Source organism: Pholcus phalangioides, unplaced genomic scaffold, assembly GCF_987345545.1.
Source record: "Pholcus phalangioides strain wild (caught in Gottingen) unplaced genomic scaffold, Ppha-v1.0 ptg000003l_1, whole genome shotgun sequence".
Lineage (NCBI taxonomy): Eukaryota > Metazoa > Arthropoda > Arachnida > Araneae > Pholcidae > Pholcus > Pholcus phalangioides.
In genome coordinates, this window is record NW_028301596.1 from 8996803 (window position 1) to 9018135 (window position 21333).

The 21333-nt window shown below is 36.9% G+C and overlaps 1 protein-coding gene across 3 annotated transcripts in view; it reads right to left on the reverse strand.

The window, feature by feature from the left end:
• LOC149088015 (uncharacterized) overlaps positions 1 to 21333 on the reverse strand; it is a 517816-nt gene that overhangs the window by 105636 nt on the left and 390847 nt on the right. For all 3 annotated transcript variants that reach the window (XM_089243788.1, XM_089243779.1, XM_089243797.1), the window contains exons 7-13: positions 14881 to 15063; positions 14428 to 14548; positions 9421 to 9520; positions 9179 to 9271; positions 8967 to 9083; positions 6942 to 7189; positions 5305 to 5443 (exon numbers count right to left, since the gene is read on the reverse strand). In XM_089243788.1, coding sequence (XP_089099914.1) covers positions 5305 to 5443; positions 6942 to 7189; positions 8967 to 9083; positions 9179 to 9271; positions 9421 to 9520; positions 14428 to 14548; positions 14881 to 15063 — 1001 coding nt within the window. The remainder of the gene's footprint in view (positions 1 to 5304; positions 5444 to 6941; positions 7190 to 8966; positions 9084 to 9178; positions 9272 to 9420; positions 9521 to 14427; positions 14549 to 14880; positions 15064 to 21333) is intronic.

Consider the following 21333-nt stretch of genomic DNA (forward strand, 5'->3'; position numbering starts at 1 on the left):
GGGTTCAAAAATGGCTAAAAATTTGCTTACGTAATACTTGAACGGCCCCTAATACAAAAAAGCTAACGTCACAATGGAGACAATGAATTTTGGTTGTCATCTAAAACTCACATCAAACTCAATTTCAAACTGAAATCATCAGTTTTTGTTGAATCCAATTTAATCAAAATATTGATTGAAATATTTTTTTAAAATATGGTCATTTATCCAAAATGTTCTGTATAGAGCATGATTTATAAGGTATCTAATCAGTTTTTTAAAGAAAAATCAAGTCAATTCACAAACTTATAATAATAATTTTAATCGAATTGATCGATACGATTAACAGAACTAAAATATTTAACTGCGATTAACAATTGATCGATTAACCGATCCGATTAATCGATTAATCAAATACAAATACAAATACAACGCCACAACAGGCAAAATGCCCAACGAGGTGGCTGATAAAAAGATGCCCATAAAAATATGGATGTCATATGTTTCAAAAATACAGCAACCCAATTAAAAATGCAATTAACACAAATTACAAACAATATATACACATGATAAAATATTATACAATGCCCATAAAGAATACTTATGGTTGTCTTATTCTAAGAATGGATAGCTTCTCGATTTACCCCAACATGTTTATCGTATTTCTTTTTAAACGTGTCAATTGTGTTACAATTTACTACCTCCGGGGGTAAGCTATTCCATTTATTAACAACCCTATTGGAGAAAAATTCCCTGCGACACCATAACCTTGCATTGTCCCTCACCAATCGACACTGGTGTCCCCTTGTAAAAGCAGTCGATTGACGGTGTACTAAAAGTTCATGGTCCATCCTATCCATCCCATTGAAAATTTTGAACACTTCGATCATATCTCCTCGACACCTGCGTTCATCCAATGTAAACATATTCAAAAAATGAAGTCTTTCTTCATAACTCAAGCCCTGTGTGCCAATAAGGACACGCGTAGCTCTTCTCTGCACCCCTTCAACCAAGTCTATGTCCCTCTGTAGGTATGGTCTCCAAAACCTTACAGCATACTCCAGTCCAGGACGAATTAAGCCTCGAAAAAGCGGAAGAATGACTTTAGGAGAACGCGAAGAGACCTTTTTGAAAATGAGACCAAGCATTCTATTCGATTTTTTGACAACCGCTGAACAATGTTCAGAAAACTTAAGTCGCTCGTCAATGAGAATTCCCAAATCGGTGACTCTAGTTGCATCCGGGATAGTGACACCATTCAACTCGTAAGAGAACCGTGGGTTGTTCGAACCAAAATGAGCGACCATGCACTTATCTACGCTAAACGTCATGCTCCATTCATTTGCCCATGCTGCAATCTTGTTTAAGTTGGTCTGGAGCAACTCCCTATCGCTTTCATTTCCGATTACCCCCATTAGCTTCACATCATCTGCGAATTTGCTAGTAATTCCATCGATACCCTGATCGAGTTTGTCGATAAAAAGTGAAAAAAGTATGGGGCCAAGGACACTTCCCTGAGGAACTCCACTTGTGACGTCTGTCCAACCAGAGAATTCCCCGTTCACCATAACTCGTTGCGACCTATCTCTTAACCACGATTCTATCCAATTCAGCAAGTTGCCCCCTATTCCAATCTCGTGTAAACGCTTCAAGAGTTTGCCATGTTGGACCCGATCGAATGCCTTCTGGAAATCAAGGTAAACAACGTCGACATTTTTGCTCTTACCCAAAGCCTTAGTCACGTAATCATAGTAGCAAAGGAGGTTAGTTACACATGACTTCCCCTTCCTGAACCCATGCTGATTATCCGACAATACATTATTCTCGTCTATCCACTTCACAAACTGCCTTTTGATGATAATTTCCAAAATTTTCGAGAGGGAGCTCGTCAAACTCACTGGACGATCGGAGCAGTTCTAAATTATATTTTCGGTAAGAAGCAGTTTTTTGTTTGAAAAGAAAAAAAAAAAGTTATGTTTACCTTAACTTATAAAAGTTTGTAAATAATAATGTTTTTTATTCATATTAACTTTTTAAAATGGTGTAAAAATAGTTTTAGGCTAAACAAACATCCGAAGGTTTTTAACAACTGGCTATTGCGAAGATATATTTCGGAAAGAGAGAAAATTCAACTGCCCTGCGGGGAATCGAACCCACGTCCTTTCACTTTCCGGGTGAACGCCCTAGACCACTAGACTACAGAGGCACAGAATCTCTCAATTCTAGTGGTCTAGTGCGTTCACCCGGAAAGTGAAAGGACGTGGGTTCGATTCCCCGCAGGGGCAGTTGAATTTTCTCTCTTTCCGAAATATATCTTCGCAACAGCCAGTTGTTAAAAACCTTCGTATGGTAGCGGACAGTGACGTCATCCTTGTATAAACAAACATCGCCTGAATTGGAGTAGGTAGTAGGGCATTCTACTGTGAATCTAAAGGGCAAAGGTTCAAATCCGGCTTGATAAAGTCGCCTTAAATTAAATCAATCGAGGGGAAAAAGTCTCTTAATATTTCTTTGCTGATCTTCAGGTGCGTGTACGAAATGTTCGATATATTTTGTTCACTCCTAAATATAACTATAGTTTTTCTCACTTTAGAATATTTTTTCTTCGACCTCAGGAAGTCAAGTCCTGACTTGAAGGATTGTGTAAGTTTTTTGTTGGAAATGATGAATTTGAACTTTGGTGGAGGGGGGGGGGGGCTTCCATGGAAGGGCAGCACTTGAAGTTGAACTTTTAGGATTTTTTCTTTAAGATAGCTTCCAGGAATAAGTGATTTAGGGAAAAATGTGATTTATTACATAAAACTTAGCAATAAAACTATGGAAAAAATTGTACTTGAAGATGAATATATCCTGCATCATCTTGACCTGAACTTGAACGAAGCGAATTATTTCCTCGCGAAAAAAATATATATATAAATATAAAGATGTGATGACATTTATGATTTTAATGTATTTTTTGTATATCGAAAATGCAATTTTTTTTTTAATTTCCAAAAATATGAATGCTTGGGTCTGAAAGGGTAGATGGACCTGGGCTGTGTATGGTACCGAAAGCAGAATGTAATTTCTGACTGCTGAAGTAAGTATACAAAAAACACAAGCATGTACGACAAATTTTCAATACATTCATTGTTCAATTAAACACTTTAGAATATTTGAAGTATTCAAGTTAACTGCTGTATTTTAATAGTTTACGCCACTTATTATAATCACGAATAATGTTATCATTCGGGTATCGTTATAATTTTTGCAAGAAACGGACCAATATCGCAACATAGGAATAAATTTTCATTATCAGGACTTCGGATAATGTTATGAATTTTTTTTCTATCGAAACTTCTTTTGCGCATTCTGAAACTAAAGTTCAACTAAACTTATGTTCTCCAATTCATCCCTGTAAATTATCGTTATGACGCTGCAAGATTATGTTGAAGGTGTTCTCCCTCAGCCCCCGTTGTTGACAAACATTTCCATATTTAATGCCGTAATCGGCCCATAGTATTCACTGTGATGCATGTACGTGGGGAGCTGCTTTTGCAATGGCCTTCCCGTAGTGAAGGCAAATGTAAGAAAAAAAAACCTTTTCCGTTCAGTTGTTGATCAGTTTTATTTCAGTTGACTTGATTCGAATTGCTTTTTCCAAGAGATTGTCTCAAGGGAATGTATATAAACATACAGCACATTATGGAATGTATCGTGATTCGTAATAAACATTAGACAGTTTCATTTTAACGCATGGCTGAATGCAGCTTTTTATCTTAAATGCAGAAAAAGAAGGAAAAAAGGTCCCGTTTTGGAATTTAAAAAAATAAAATATGGAACGATTGAACATTTTGCAACTACTTATGTGGGAAGAAAAACAGTTGTCCCGTTTTAACTATTCCCAACACCCCGTTCGACCAAACGGTATGTATGGTCAGCGTACTTGCAAACGGAACTTTTTCAGATGTAGTTATCATTCGGTTATTATTAACAGGAAAACTGATGTGATCGTATTAAGCGGAGTGTATAGAAACACAGAATGTCCAGGAAAACACCAAATTCATCGAGGTAATCAATAATAAAATCCTTTTAAAAGTAGGCATAGGTACATAAAACATTATAGAAGTATCCCCTATATAATATAAGATGAAACCATCGAAATTCGAGAAAAAGTATAAACGAAAAAGCAACAAAATATAATTCATTTCTACGAAAACCACGAACACATATATTTGAAATAACTAATACGAGAAACATGACAACACTTTTCACGATATTTTTCTGCATTACTTTGAATCATATAAGCAAACAAATAGCTGCGTACACCTCAACCCTAGGCAGATACACAAACTAATGTATTTTTGGACGAGAAACGCTTTTTTCTTTTGAGAATTATACACATTTTCTTATGCCTTAAGGAGGAGAAAAAAAAAAGAGCGAAATTGATTTCTGGTCACGTTCAAGCGCGATTTTTCCATCTCGGGGCGTAGACCACAACATCTTTTCTTATATTTTTTTCAGGGTCAACCATTTCCCAGAGAGCAATATGCATACATAAAATACATTTCTATTACTTTGTATCTTCATACAGAGTGTGACTTTTGTACTTCCTGCCTCACACCAGCGAACTTTGACTCTCTCTGACTCTCTCGTGTATTTCTCTTTTTCATTCAAGATTCTCATTTCATTACTTTTTTTTATGGGAATTTCGCACTTATATGGGTTTCCCTCTTCGGTATTACAGAACAGAAAAAAAAATGGGCAGGTTGTGTGAGAAGAGCAAAAAATATATATATTCATGAAAGAGTAAGTTGAGAAGTGTTTTTTTCCCTTCTTGTCCGCAAAACATACAATTTTTTTGCCAGGTTTTCTTTAATTTTCCTATTTATATGCATAAGCATCACACTGAAATGATATGTGATATTTTCAGAAGGATTAGCGGGACAATCAACACTGTAAAGCTGATGATGATAATGCACTTTTTTTTTTTTGTTTAGGAACTATCAAGGCTTCAAGGAAGGCTTCTTTCAAGATTGTGATTGACAAACACGCGATGGAGATGAAATATTTGAATAATTTAACTTTTTCTTTGCCCTTTTTACCCCCAATATCATCGATACTACTTAGTATTCATGCAAAAAATAAAGTTTTGGGGTTTGTAAATGATACCTTAAGAAAAAAAGGTTAATTTTTTTTTTTTTTTTTGTCATTTTCCTCGAACCAAGGTCACGTTTCACGCATAAAGGCCAATTAGACCAGGGCTTTGGGTTTAAAAGTCTCGTACGCGATAGGTAAAAATCGAGCTATAGGATCCGACCTACTGAGATATTTAGTGGGACTTACTTGACTAGATTCTTCTTGGAACGTCCTCATTTGCAAGCACTCCTCGAGGCGTCGCAATCTCCTGTCGGCGAGTCGAGAAAGCTTCGACATGGCCCTCTTCAGCTCGTCGTACAGGACGGTGGTGCGCTCCAAGTTCTCACTGATATTCAGACACAAAAACAATTATAGAAATATGAAAATAATCACAATAAATAACGAGAAATATGCAGGGTGATTCCATAGTCCCCCTTTGCCGCAAATTACTGCTGAGCCCCAAGAGGCATACTTCTAATTAGAAAAAGTATTCAAACAACGTGAACTCAGATATGTCATTCATACTGCAAGGGGTTGTATAGTTATTAAAATAAAATAAATAACTTTTATACGGATACCGTGTTCTCAAAAGCCCAATTGGAAAGTTGTTGCCTTGTCTCTCCTAAAGCCAACAAAGTTAGTTTCATGTTTCTAGTGCAATATTCACCGAGATATTTGATTTCAAAAACTGGAGAAAAGTTGGGAACGTTATTGGATAATTTTTCTAATTGGAAGTATGCCTTTAGGATCAACGGCTCGCCAGTAATTTGCGGGAAAAGGAATTAAGTAATCACCCAGCATATGCTATGTGAATATGATAAATTAATTTATTATGCATAATAACTGGTTACTATACACATTCGCCAACCATTTTGGTAAGTTTGGTAAATTTCCCTAAATTTTTTATCACTTTTACCGGTGATTATTCATAATACCCAAGCGTCATTGGTAAACACGATAAATCGTACTAAATTCATCACATTTGCTGGTTATTATGCATGATCACCATGTCTTATTGGTAAATATGGAAAATTGGTCTCATTGCCGAGGAAAAATTTGTTATATATATTTAGGCGACCTCACTTGTGAGCCAGAGTCTCTCTGCACCTGATATGATGAACCCTGATGTAACGATTTTTTCCGAACACCCCCGAAATAACACTTATAGTTCTGAAATCGGGTCTCGACATAACAAACTCCTATCTAAAAAAATTTACGATCGTACCCCGATATAAAAAAAACTTGTATTTAACTAATTTTTTGATTTATTACATTTTTTAAAAGTTTTTGTGAGCTCTCTCTCTCTCTATGCGAGCTCTTACTTGCCAATTTTAACTATAAGTTAACTAACCAACAACGATTGCATATTATACATACAGTCAAACCTCGATAATGAGTCGCTCTTGGGAGAGCAAAAATATGACTTAGTAAGCGGAGTGACTCGTTAAACGGAGTAAGCCATAGCTGTGCAAATTCCTACCTGAGGACAATTGGGACTTCCAAAAAGTGACCCGGTAAGCGGAGTGACTCGTTAAACGGAGTAAGCCATAGCTGTGCAAATTCCTACCTGAGAACAATTGGGACTTCCAAAAAGTGACCCGGTAAGCGGAGTGACGTGTTAACCGGGTGACGCACTAACGAGGTTTGACTGTAAACCACAGACAAAATGATAATTTTTCAGAATTCATAAAATTCAACGACGACACGTGGGTATTAGGCATAATCACAGGTAAAAGTAATAAGTTTATCGAATTTACCGAGACGATTGGCGATTGCACCTATAATAACCGATTTATCACATTTACCGAGGGGAAAAAGAAAGGAAAGTATGTGTAAATAATTACCCATAATCGGCATTGTGAGGGGACCTCGTCCTGTACGAGTCAAGCTCCTTGAGGATGGTGTCACCTTCTTCCTCAAGGTGCCTGAGCTGCTCGTCCTGGAAGGTGGTCCTGACAACACTCTTCTGCTGTTCGATCATCTGGTGGGTGAGCGCGGACGAAGGCGGCAGTCGGCTTCCCCTCAGCTCTTCCAGAAGGTTCACCAAGTGACGGCCAGACAGCCGGCAGCCGTTGATGAACGGCTCTAGGAACTGTATACGGGACAGATCAAATCAGAACTTCACGAAGAAAATAATAAATTTATTACATATATATACATACAGTCACATTCGATATAACTGGTCGCCTCCAATGAAACATAATGAAAAGCTATTAATAGAATACTGAACGGGTTTTCTTTCCCCAAATGCATTATTAATGTTTGGAAAGAAAAATGATTTCATGAAAGTTATTGAAGCGAAATTATTTAGTAGAAAAATTAAATAAAACAACGCAAGCTTTTCATTATCTTTAAAACAAAAAAATAAAGTGTACATAATTCCATTTGTTTCCGCGCAGATCAAAATCCATTTAATAAGAACTGAAACAACATAGAAGGGTTCCGAAAACCCTCAATGAGGACATTGTATCATATTTCTCCAAAATTATCCTAATAATTGCAACCCACTCGAAAAAAAGACGATGAAAAAAAGAGACTTTCAAAGAAACTGTCGAGCTTTGGGCAATTCGAAACCACATATAAATAGAATTCCAATTACCCAGGAGTGCTCCAGAGAGAGAGAGAAATGCTTTCTGATCTCAAGTATCAGTACATTATAAGCGTTATCCCGCCCCCCTCCACACACACATACCCTCTCGTAAAGTTCTAGATATAATGATGAGTTATTTCCTCATATTTGAGAAATATTCTCTTTTGATTCTTCCACTTCTAGAAAATGGGAAGAATTAAACTGGTAATTATGAACTCCGTTACTATCATTGCAAATTAATCTGTTCTTTATAAATTATGCAAGACTTATTAACATTATATATATATATATATATATTTTTTTTTCGATTATTGTTAATTAATATCTTCAATCCGTATATTCTCGTCTTTCAACGACCGGATTTATCTTCGCTGGAAAACGTTAGATACAATTATATTATTATTTACTGTACATGATTATATTTTATTCAGATAATTTGTTGGATAAGATCACAATGTAAGCTAAAATAGTAAAGGGTAAGGGTGCGCACCCCTTTAGTCTGCGTGACAGATATGCGGTAAATCTGCCTCACGCGCGGATCAGAAACTTTTATATAAAACGGCGACCATTATGACCGTATTTCACGGGATATATTATGACCGTATTTCTCGTTTCTGGCCATCCTAAATTCTAAATCAAACGTCCCGTGTTTCCCCTATTTTAAATAGTTTAGTTGAAACCACGAATTAGGATTATTTTTTCATGATTTATAAATTATGTATAATTCATGGCTCTATCATAATGAATTACAATCTAATATATAGTCTAATTCATCTCAAATACTTGTCGAAGATATACTTTTTTTTGAAGAATTACATCTTGATTGGCATTACCCATAATTTTCCGCGATTGGAATTTTTCGAAAATTTTAGCAATATATTTGGCAACTTCACTTGCCAGGAAAGAAAAATTAATCTCTGCCGTCATGGGAACTCGAACTCGGGTCTCTCTTATGCCGAACGAGTGTTCTAAGCTATGAAAGCAGATATTCTCTCCTTGGAGCGTATATATGTGCTGAATGGCTCTGTGCAATGAACGGCGGCAACATTCTGCTAATTAATAGCTTGCGAATGAAATCATGGCCACAAGATGGTGGCGTAGAGGTAGAGCACTCGTCCGACGTACCAGATACCAGAGTTGGAGTCCCCGTAAGGACAGAGGTGAATTTTCCTTTCCTTAACATAAATATCTCTTCACACAGCCATTTTTCCGTATATGTTGTATTTACAAACGGGAGGCCGTCTTTCCCAACTCAGTTTATCGAATGAAATAAGAATACCTTCCGGAAGCTGATCCATTCCTGATGGTCGTAAGAGAAAGATCCTCCGTGACATGATAGGAGTTGGTCTTTCGGAACAAAAGTCTGAAGCATTTCTTTCGAAGAAACAACTTCACACTGAAAATTTAAAAAAAAAGTATAAACCATCAAAGAAAGAACATTCTTCATACGCTTATCACTGATAATAAAATCAAAATTGGATTCTTCACTACCTGTATCCTACTCGTTGAGAATAGAGCAGCTATATCGATGGAGTCTTCACCGCTCAACAGCACTATTTGACTAACAGCATTTGACACATTGGCCTAAGTAATAAAAAAAAAAAATCATAGATAGCTATCAAAATTTGAACATTTAAAATTTAAAAGCAGCAAATAATCATATTTTGACCTCCAGACAAAACTGGTTCAGGGGTCACATTTATTTGTTGAGAACGTTAAAAACTGTCCATTACCTCTAGAAGACAAAATGTTTCGTCCAAAACGTTCCAGAATTCTTCGCATGGATTCGATCCATCGATCAACATGAAGAAACCACGAGAAATTGCCTCTTTCCTGATGATGATAATAATAAAGAAACGGTCAATATAAGTGAGCACGGCAGGGTAATAAATTGCGTGGCACAGCAGATATTATCGATTTTCGAGAGACCTCACAAGATGGGGAGTGACACACAGATGAAAAAAAAAACACACACACACACCAAAAAAAAACATAACCATAGGCATATTTGAGTCTCTAAAAAAATGCTCTAATGATTATATTCCAGCATGAGGTCTTAATTACTTCATCAGGACGTTGCCTGCTTGTGCAATATACTGAAGGATAATGAGGGGTTATTAAGTTGAAAGTTTTGCGGACGGAGGGGAGTTTAGGGCTCCTGTAATTGGCACTTCACCAGTAAACGATCTTTTTTCTCCCCTTTAAATCCGTCGCCACTCCTGTATAATTACCATCACGCGACAACGTCATATATAGGTCCTCTTACTAATTTTTTTTTGTTTTTAATTTCGATCATTTTAATCAATAACTTCATCCTAACAAATACGTCCATGTGCAAAAAAAAAAAAAATGATTCGATTAAAATGATCAAAATTTAAAGAGAATCTAAAGAGTGCGTTCAGAAAAATCAAGGCTTTTAATACGAGACTCCCAAAAGGCAGGGGTTCTCGAAGTGCGAGTCGCAGTTCCTAAGGACGTGGCCAAACATTGTCACTGAGTAGGATAATTACGTAAAGGACTATTTATAAGGAAATTAATGTTAAGAACCACTAGAGCGATTAACATGCAAGTAAATGTTTTGGCTAAGTAAGACCAGGGAGCTGCACTGGCAAATTATGACTGTCATAATTGAAATAGCTAGCTAAGTAAGAATGGTTGTAAAAGATTACCACTCGTGAACGCAAGCCACTGGGTAAACGATTTCTGGCTGAAGTAATTGGTGAATAATGCCTAAATAAGATAACTTGTTAACGATGTCTAAGTAAGGCGCCGACAAACGATGGCTAAAAAAACAGCTTATAAACGATGGCAAAGTGAGGTGGCTGAGTAAGACAGCTGGTGAACGATTTGTGGCAAAAACCATTGACAAACGATGGCTAAGTAAAGCAGCTCGTAAACGACGGCTAAATAAATTGGCTAAAAAAACATCTTGACCAGGATGACTAAGTGAGGCTGCTGGTGAACGATAAGTAAATGAGATTACTTGTAAACGATGGCTGGGGCGCGGTAGCCCAGGTCGATAAGATACTCGCCTAAAGTACCAAAGGATGTTTAGAGGTGTCGCGAGTTCGATACCAGGTTAGTCATTGTCGGAAAACTTTCCTGACACAGGGGTACAACAAAAACAGCGACATGACCGCCGAAAAAGTTGCTACCGCAGGGAGTCCCCCATCGAGAGGTTAGCGCACTAACCTCTCGATGAGTATAAAAAAACAAGCCTGCCGTTCGGAATCGGCAATAAATTGTAGGTCCCGGTCTAACCATCCCTCGTGTGCAGAAAATGACCGTGGTGCGACAAAAATGATCAAATGATAAACGATGGCTAAATAAAAGATTGTAAACGATGTCTAAGTAACGCTATTGGCAAATGATGGCTAAATAAGACAGTTTGCGAATGGTGGCTGAGTGATCCAGCTAGTAAACGATGACTCAGTAAAGCCATTGACAAACGATGGCTAAGAGAGGACACTGCAAACGATGGCTAAATAAGACAGTTTGCAAATGAAGGATAAGAGTTAAAGCTAGTAACTGATGGATAAGTAAGGTGCTGACTAAAATTTAGCTGGTGAACGACGGCTGAGTGAGACCCACTGATAAACAACGTCAACGCAAAAGGAGCAAGGGGCAAATACAGGACATTAATGATCAAGGCAATGGAGCCACGAATAAATTATCTCAAGGGTAACACTGGGGGCTAAAAGTTTAAGAACCACTGCCAAAAGGAGCGATGAAAGATATTTTTCGGAAAACAATTATAACGAACATTTTAATAGGGCTATGATTCCAAACCAATGTATTACCACTTTCAAGGTTCAAACCGAAAAATTCTCAATTAAAATTCTTATCCTATTCCCAAGGGTGCAGCGGATATGTAGTAAAAAAAAACTTGTCAATTCCTGCTTCACGATAACATCCTCTGAGAAGAAATGATCGTAAAAACAATCGCTATCATATTAGCGATGCAGCAAAACGAAAAAAAATATAGCTCTGACCAAAAAGTTAAATTAATTAATTGCATATCACATATGATGCGAAGACGTTTGAATGGATAGTTTATGACCAGGATATGATGGGAACCGGATGCGATCCGTCTCAAGATGTGCGTTGGAACGCATCCCCCCCGTCTTTAAAATAATAATATCCGGAAAAATACAATGGGAAAAAGAAAATTTTCGTAGTTTTTCCTGTCAAACAAAGCGAGATAAGCGGAATGTAACATCGCCAAATCTGCATCACGTACTTTTCAATGAACGAATCTGCATAAACATGCTTTACATTTGAATCGAGGAGAACTTCATTGGGAAGGGGTGGGGTTGCATTCATTAATAATTCCGAATCGAGTTCACTTTACTTCGAATTATATAAGCGAAGATTAATAAGCGTGCATCATTAGTATCATAGTACACGCGCACTTATTTAAATCTCTTATCAGGCCTAATTAAGGCCAAGAGTGGTCAGTTGAGAGAAAATCCGATTAAAAAAAAAGAGAAATACCGTAACTTTATCGTAATATTAATAATTATGTATGCACAGTACATATGTTGGGGGTATTTCGAACAGGAATATTACATTATAGATACCTTTCATTTGAGGGGGGAGGGTGTAAAATCAAAATAATCTTGAAGTCATTCAAAGAAGAATATTGCGCTTTACAGAGCCGATAGTCACATACATACTGCTACTTAACATTCTTAGGTGAGCGTCGTACAGATTCCTCCACGGAATATCTAACGAATTGGTACATACAGGAGCTTGTGTGCATTTATGTCACCCAAACATATTCATGTTATGCTTGTTTCATTTTATACTAGTGCTGTGCAACTGTATAAAATGAAATCATATACACAGTAGTTCGTTTGCCATACATATTTTAAAGTGAAAATGACGAATGCTTGAATTTTCATGTTATGTGAGTATCGTGTTGAAGGTCTGCCTGCTCTCTGCGGAGAAAAATTTTTAACTGGGTGACCATTTATATATACGCGAAGACCTACATGCTACGAATTTCTGTACACACCTATTATAATACAAATTACCCCATAAGTTCCTGAAAGGTTTAAAAATTCATAAAACTTAAAGGAATTAGTATGCTTTAATGCGATAAAATTTCGGAAAACAGAAAAAAACAATCTAGTTGAATTTTTTGTAGATAAAGGACGCTGAATTCGGGTAGGAGTGATTGGACCAGAACCTTTTTCCAATCTCTTCGGAGTTCGAAACGTCCGTATAGCTTCAGCCGGCGATTCGTGGCTAAGGTAAAACAACATCCATAAATGGTGAATATCACAATGAAAACCTTATGTCGCTACCAGTGACAGGGAAATTCAGAAATGAGTTGTTAATTGTACTCCCTGAATTTTATAGCACTCTGATTTGCATATTTCCAGTGATTTCCATTCTTGAGGCATTCTCTACCGATAAAAATTTGAACTAATTATTTTCTACCAAAGTAACGCCCCCATAATCAAAATAACTTTTTCCGCAAGCTGCATTCAAATATTCCTTTAATTTTTATAAAGTTTTAAAACATTAACGATTTTATGGACCACCCTGTGCATTTTCTTAAAATCAAATTTTAGAGGAACCTCTTCATTTAATTCAATGATGAAATCAAATAGGTTTCCGCGATTTTTTTGCCAGTAAATGTGATAAATTTTTATTAATAGGGCTGTGTTTCCCAACTAGTGGGTCACGGCATTTTTGGGATTCAATGGAAGTGTCACGATATCGCGTAGACACGACTGACAACATAACCAAATAATTTCAATCTATTTCTCAAAGGTGACGTAAGCATTATGGAAAGCCCTCGGAATCCTTCACTAAATATTCGAGTGAAAAAAAAAACGGAAAAAAAGATATCGCACATCAGAGTTTTCATTCTAAGAAATAATGAAGATTTTGCTTTTTACACGAATTTAAGAAAGATCAAAAGATTTTCTGTATCTATAGATTTCCATTGATTCCATTCGATTCGTGGAGCTTGAAATTCAAAGTTATTTGGAACGTTTCAATGATTTTTCACTTGGTAAATGAAAAAGAAAAATGCACGTTGTGATTTTCTAAATGGCAAAAGGTACACACACACACACACACTAAAATAAAATTAATGAGAAAGATAAAAGAAAGTTTGACAGTTCTATAGCACCGAAATCGAACCTGATTTGTGGGAAACATCGAGCTCAAAAGACAATGCACGCATTTCGATTTTTTCCAGGTTCGGGTCAATGGTCAAGTACACAAAGATTACGCACGACGAATTGCAACGGAGGAATGCGCGAAAAAAAAGGGGTGTTGACCACTTTCCCACGTTCTTAAACAACGGAGAAGGGAGAGAATGAACGCATTCACTTGTCATGGAAATCGAATAGGTAATCCTTATTCCGTTACGAAAATAGTTTCATATGCTAAACGAAAATTGGATCACGGCAGACATTGTCTTATAGCATCCATTCATTTTATTGTGTTTCGTTCGTAATTGATTGTTATCAAATTGACTTTTTGTCAAACATTCTTTTCATTTCTGAGACTTTTGTCAAACACTTTCCATTTCTCTTAGAAATTTGCCAAATATTTTTCATTTCTCTGACCCTTATCAAATAATTTTTTATTCCCCCCCCCCCCTTTTGTCAAATACTTTCCATTTTTCTGACTTCTGCAAAATATTTCTCATTTCTAACTTTCCCTCTGATTTTCCAGGTCTCTGAAAACCCAGTAAAAGTCACTCATTTCCCAGTACTTACTTCGGTATGGTTCGAAAGTACAGTAACAGTTGCGCCAGCTGGCACGCGGATACTGAACCGAACTCTTTCATCGCAGGGCTTGATACTATCACTATGCTCCTTCCTGACGAGTCTCGAGACCCTAAAAAAATGAAATTATAATTATCAAGCTCATGACAAGTATTCACTTCTTTCTGAATCACTGATTAAGATCAACATTCTGGAGAGTGCCACAAGTTTGATTGAATGAGGGTTGGCTATTAATGACCACCATCCGAAAAGGCTGTCAGAGCTGTAGTTTGGGGGACCCAAAGCAGTGCACTGTCAGTGTTTTCTCCATGTGGGAAAGACATGGACAACGTATACCCACATGATTCACCCACCCGACAATGTCAGCGGTTCCCCATGTGGGGAGCCATTTACCCCAAATGATTCACCGGAAATAAAACCCAAAACCTACGACAAGACTCGTACCTGGAAGGATGGCAACCTCCGAATGGAGAATGTCTTGGTCGACTTGGCCAATGGCAGTTGGATGCGTTAGCGTGTGCTCGTAGTAACCATCGTCTGGTTCGTCATCGCCATGCTGACCGATGACGGACAATCGTATGACCTCGTCGGTCATAGTCGTTGCAGAATCACGATTCTTTGATTTATCTGTTGAAAAAGACAAAAAAGAAAAATGCATAAAATGTCTCCCCCACAGCGGGCGACAGACGCACAGTATAACAACACTATTTAATTCAACATCACATTTGCTCACAACAGAATAAGATAATAGGTGGCAGCCCCTGCCGAAGTAGATGTTCAGTAGTTTCAAAAACGACGAGAAGCGGCTAAATCTTTAAAAGTGTCTAGTCACAGCATTAGCTCATATATAACCGAATTCATTCTTCCAGAGTTTGTTCCTATCACTTTCTTTCGATTCTTATCACTAAGTAATTTTAAGAAATCAGTAAGAACAAAGTTCGAGTCAGATCTAAGATGACACTACTTACATAATAACATATACATTATGTACAGGGTGTCCAATAAATTCGTAAATAGTTTAAAACCTCCTAAAAATGAAAGGAATTGGGACATTCAAATGCAGTTTGCGAAAAAGGTTCTCACGAAGGGGGTGAATCTTCTACAATCTTTCATGACCTTACCCACCATCACAATGAGAACCTTATGTAGCATCAATGGCGGGAAAACTAAGAAACGAGACGTTAATCTTAAATCCTACATTTTTATAGGAATTTGGTTTGAATATTTCCAGTGATTTTGTTTTCATGAAGCGTCCTCTATCGACAAAAATTTTAACTAAATTTCTTTTCCTATCCAAAAAGATTTTCCTTTGGACAGTAACTTTTTAGTTCATTTGTTCAATTTTTATGAATTTTTAAACTATTTACCAATTTGTGGGACACCCTGTATAATATGTTGATATATATAGGTTTTGTACTATTTTAATCTTATCTTCGACACCTTAATATACGCGTAAAGGTGCAAGCTTGTACTATCCACACACACACTACTGGGTTCATCAACAAAATATTTAGGCACAGCCACTTTTTAGGTTGATTCCTCAATAGAAGGAAAGTTAGGACCTATAACGGTGAATAAAGAAACGCGAAGCCGATTTCAGATACGGGAATTAATGCTTTTCCTGCAATTCTACAGAATTTTCAACCAAACCATACTGAGGAATTTTTAGCAACATTTAAAGTCAGTTTCCGAAATTTCAATCAAACATGACCATTATATAATGTATATTTCCGAAATAATACAAATGACGAATGTCAGAATCGAAGTTTATATCATAAAAGGGAAGACGCTTGATTTGAAATAAGTCTGATTGATAGATTTCTTGGTGTTTCGAGGCAACATCAACTCTGGAATTTAAAATACACTGATGCTATATAATTCAGTTTCTTTTATTTTTTTTCTTTCAAAGAAAAGAACCAAGGATTTTGCGTATTTGGTTCCATTTACTGGCGCAGTTTGAAGTCCGATAAATTTGACAGATTTATCATCACCGAATCGCTCCACGTGGGCTTTAACTCAAGGCCTCTCCGTCTTTCTTACGACGGTAGCATTTTAGAGGAAACTCATTCCGTTTGCAGATTAGTTATTTTGTAAGAGGATTTACCTACTCACGACGTCATGCTCATACCGTAATAAGGAGCGCGACGGGCGTAACGCCACAACTACGACTGTGTGGTCGAATGTCAACCCATGCATCTTATACAAAAGTTCCATTAGTGGAAGTTACTATATTTAAACAACATCCTCAATATTTGTTAAAACCGCCTCACAGAATAACAAAGGCAAAATATTTTGATTTTCAACAGACACGAGAGATGTGGTGTATGTTAAGGTAAATGTGATGGATCAGCTACTTTGCATCACCTCATCTCGTCTCAGTAAATTGGATAAATTTATCAATTTTACCTGCGATTATGTCTAATACCCAAGCGTCGTTGGTAAATTGGATAAACACTAAAAACATTATCACTTTCACCGGTAATTATACATAATATCCGGGTGTCAAAATAGGAGTTACCGATTGTAGAACTCGTTAAGCAGGAGTTTATTATATCGAGGGCCGATTGTATAAGCACAAAAAATTGTAAAAATTCCTTAAAGAAATCTATTAAATGAGCATTTGCTATATCGGGTAAAAATCGTAAAATTTGTTAAATGAGAAACCATTATACATGAACGTGTTGACGAATATGGACATAGTGCCTTTTTTACCTTCGCCATACACATATTCAGACGGTAGTTTATAACGATTTGTACATGTGGATGGACTGAAAACTAATATATTGCAACCAAAAGTGAAATTGCTAAAAATTTTATCTTTTGCACACAGTTTGTGTATTCATACAGAAATCCAATTTCTCATATTGCGCTTTGTATAAATTTTTGCTTTCCATATATACATACACACACACACGTATATATATATATATATATATATATATTGCCAAATGCAATCAAATACTATGCATGAAGTTATTTCATTGTAGTTGGGATGACCATATTTTGATCGAGGAAAAATATAAAAAATCGGAACCATAAACACGAGACATCACCAATGTCGTCAAAAATGTTGCCAATAGTCGGCAAAATTGCTAAATATTCCTCATGAATAACTCTAGACGAGCAATACCGTGCCAGAGCAAGTGTTCTAAAATACATTTTACGGAGGAAAATGAACATGGAAAAAGTATGTTAGATGAATATATATGGTCATTGTAAATGCAACACAATTTATAAATTATATAAATTATTTATATCCTCGATTCTGGTAAAAATTAGGAATTAAAATAAGCTTCGTTGGAAAAACGGGACACAAAAAAAGAAATAGTCGAGAAGGAAAAAATACTGGGATTTACAGGATTCGGGTCGGTTTACGGAAACTTTGCCGTTTCATTCCGTTCCTAGCACCTTACGTCCCTGGTACAATTGACCCCCCCCCCCCCCGCAAATTTCACCCTTGACATTTCGCCTGCCCTGACTGTATGAATGACCCATATAAGTGAACGTATGAATGATGGTACGAGGGAGCATACAAGTGATAAGTGAACGTATGAATGATGGTATGAGTGACCAATTACCGTATGAGTGATTAAGTGGGTGGAACATTTACCACCCGACATTTCGCCTGTCCTGACCGTATGAGTGACCAAGCACATACCCGTACGAGTAATCAAGTGAGCGACTAAGTGAGTTGGAAGGTTCAGCTCCGGATATTTCACACCCGACATTTCGTTCGTGTCTAAATATGTGAATGTGCTGAAAAAATTTCAACAATGTAGGCCTATATAATGTTTTGAGTAACCGTCACTTGGCCATTCACTCAACCTCACATAGTCACTCACATTCACACATTCAAACGGTCACTCCGTTGGTCATTTACACGGACACTCACCCGCTTATATGGTCACTCACACGGTAAGTTACTCATACGTTCAGTGCAGGCGAAATGTCAGGTGCAAAATTTCCGTGGGCGAAACGTGTATGTAACGGGGAAGTAATGTCGGAGGCTAAATTTCCGAATCCCACTCAAGTCAAGTAGATAAGCTTAAGTCGGAGCATCAAACATGTAATAAAAAATCTTTTTCAACGTTAGGTATCAACAAACATAGGAAAACAATGTTAGGAACAGAAAAAGCATAGTTTCATGTGAATGAAGTGAAATAATGTTTATGAATTCTGTAATTCTGGGAATTTTAAAGAAAAAAAACATAAAACCGTGAGCGAAATTGACGAAAAAATTGCCGTTTCATCCGAGGTAGAAGTCTGCATTTTAGATTTGGAACGAATCACGAGAGCCACTACATTACACCAAAGAAAAAAAAAAAAAACACATTTCAGGAAGTGCTGCCACCTATCTTTTTGATAAGAAGTGAGAAAACGGCAGATGATTGTTTTCCTTTTTTTTCCCCGAATAAAAGTAGTGAGTTTGGTTCTCGAGGTCCTTAAAATTTGAAAAAAATAAATATCACAGTTCAAAAATTTCAATAATTAATTTTTAGAAAGGTATTATATTTCCTAATTATTTAAGAGTATTAATAATTGTATTGATGATATAATATTTCGGTAATTGATCAGATACCCTTCACGGGGATAGTAAAAAAATCAGCTTGTGGTTTTGATTTTTCTTCTTAATCTCAAGCCAGAGCGATTGCATTATCAGTGAAGATGTTAATGTGCACATTACCTAGCTAAGCTGTAGATTAACTGATTTCCGCACTTTAGCGGTAACAAATACAGCAATACAAGCGACTACCACATGAAATAAATGTAAGCTTGACACAAGCATGCATGTTCTATTTTTTTATACAGGCATGTTTGAGAGCCTGTGTGAAAATTTTACGCACGTATTTTGATTGTATAAGCCGGCTTGATGATTGAATGAATTCTGATATGCACGTTCCGTGGCGGGAAATAAAATTTTGAGCTGAAGGAGTGGTGTCCAACTATATTTCAGCGAAAAGAGTGCGGTTGAAATCTAGATCTCAAATAAGGGACATTTCTAATTCTCATTCGAAAAAAGTTCCAAACATGAAAGAAATTGCCAGTCATGGCTAATAAACACCGATAATAAAGCCCTACTGCAAGTAGCAGGAAATCAAATTGAATTTCACGAGTGAACGTGGTACATGGCAAACATTGCCACCATTTATTTCGCATATTTCTGGTGACACAACGAGTTTTGCGTAATATGAAAACATGGTTAAACTCTTGTAATACCTATATTTATGAAAATTTGTGGTTCAAACCAGGGTTGGCACGGCTTCATAGGGTGCTATACCGGATTTCAACTGTATTTATATTCATAATTATAATAATATAATTCATCAGTTTAAAAATTTCTTGAAAGAGATGAAAAAAAATTCACCACGGGAAAAGCTAAGCGTCCTTAGAAAAAAGCTGGGACAGCAAAGAAAATGTCCGTAAAATACGGGTCATATGGTGACCATAATAAAAACTCAATCTGCATCTATGGTCGTCAGAAATTCTTTCATCACGTTGCCGTTGACTAAAAAAAAAAATTCGAAAACTATAGTCATATCTTTCCGACCACGTGACCAATCTGGTATCCCAAGGTCGTCGTAACGACTTCCGAAAGTGCGCTTTTCACTCGTTATGTAAAGAAACAGTGACAGCAGAAAATTGATTCAACCCAACCTTTTGTCTCTTAATTTAAAAGACTAACGACACGCATGATCAAAACTCAACTGCCCAGAACCTCCACCTTTAATGGAAAACGTTGAAAAACGATATAAAACAAAAATATAAACATTACTCAAAAAAAAAAAAATAAAAAGAACGGGGAGAAATGGCCGTTAACAAATTACAACCGCTATTTCGATTACGTTATAACTGCCGTTGGACTCTCAGAAAGAAAAGTCGTTGAAGAATAAAAAGACCAAACCTGATTGGTCACACCTACGCATACAAGAGTTTCGGGTTCGAGTCCTGGTACTTATACATTCGAGTCCATTCAGAGTATAAAAAAAAATGAATCAGAAAGGTAAATAGTGAGAACCTTGAGCCGGAATGGAGAAAATTACTTTCTTCACGCACTACCCGTGAAAGTCCCTACGGAATCACTTAAGTTGAGCAATTCACCTTCAGGATGAGATCTGGATGCTGTAAGAATTGAAGGTGAAGAGGGTGGCCCAAAACCTACTACACGACAAAAAAAAAAAAGAAAGAGAGGTCCTTCGCTCGTCGATCTGAGGCATCGCCTCGCTTTCTTCTCAGATAACCCTTTCACGAAAATTCAATTTACCTCTGGCTTATTTCTACGTGACCCTCCTCAGTGGCTGTTATTCTCACAAACCAGTGTTTAACGACAGGGTAGAAAATGATATTAGCGTCATCTTCTCCAGTCCAGCAATTCTCTTTAGATAGAGAGAGATCGCATGGCAATAAGTAATAACAAATTGATGTTTGTGTGTGATTTGGTAATTACGATAATACATGGGTTATAAGTAAATTGTTGGTTTCAATTACTTTCGAGAGAGGGGGGTTTTTACTTTCGCATCATTTGCTGCCGATTTCAGATCCGTTTCACGAAAATGGCAATTGCATTAGCTGGATGATGATGGTGATTGCCACCGAATGGCCATCGGGGTATTGAGAGACACGGGTAGCTATATACAGCCAAGGAATGGAAATAAATGTTTTCGAATAACAAAAAAAAATTTCGTCAACTTTTAATCAAGCTCGCTTCTTTCGATTTAATTGTATTTGAAGGCGTATGCCGAAAATTCACCGACAAAAATTCACCGCCACGCAATTTACCGAAAGGAAAATTCCCCGACAAGCAATTCATTCAACAAAGTGGCATAGTGAGTGGGTGGTAGAGCAGGTGAGTCAGTGAGTTTAGTGAGCGACTGAGCAAGTGAAAGGATTAATAAGCAA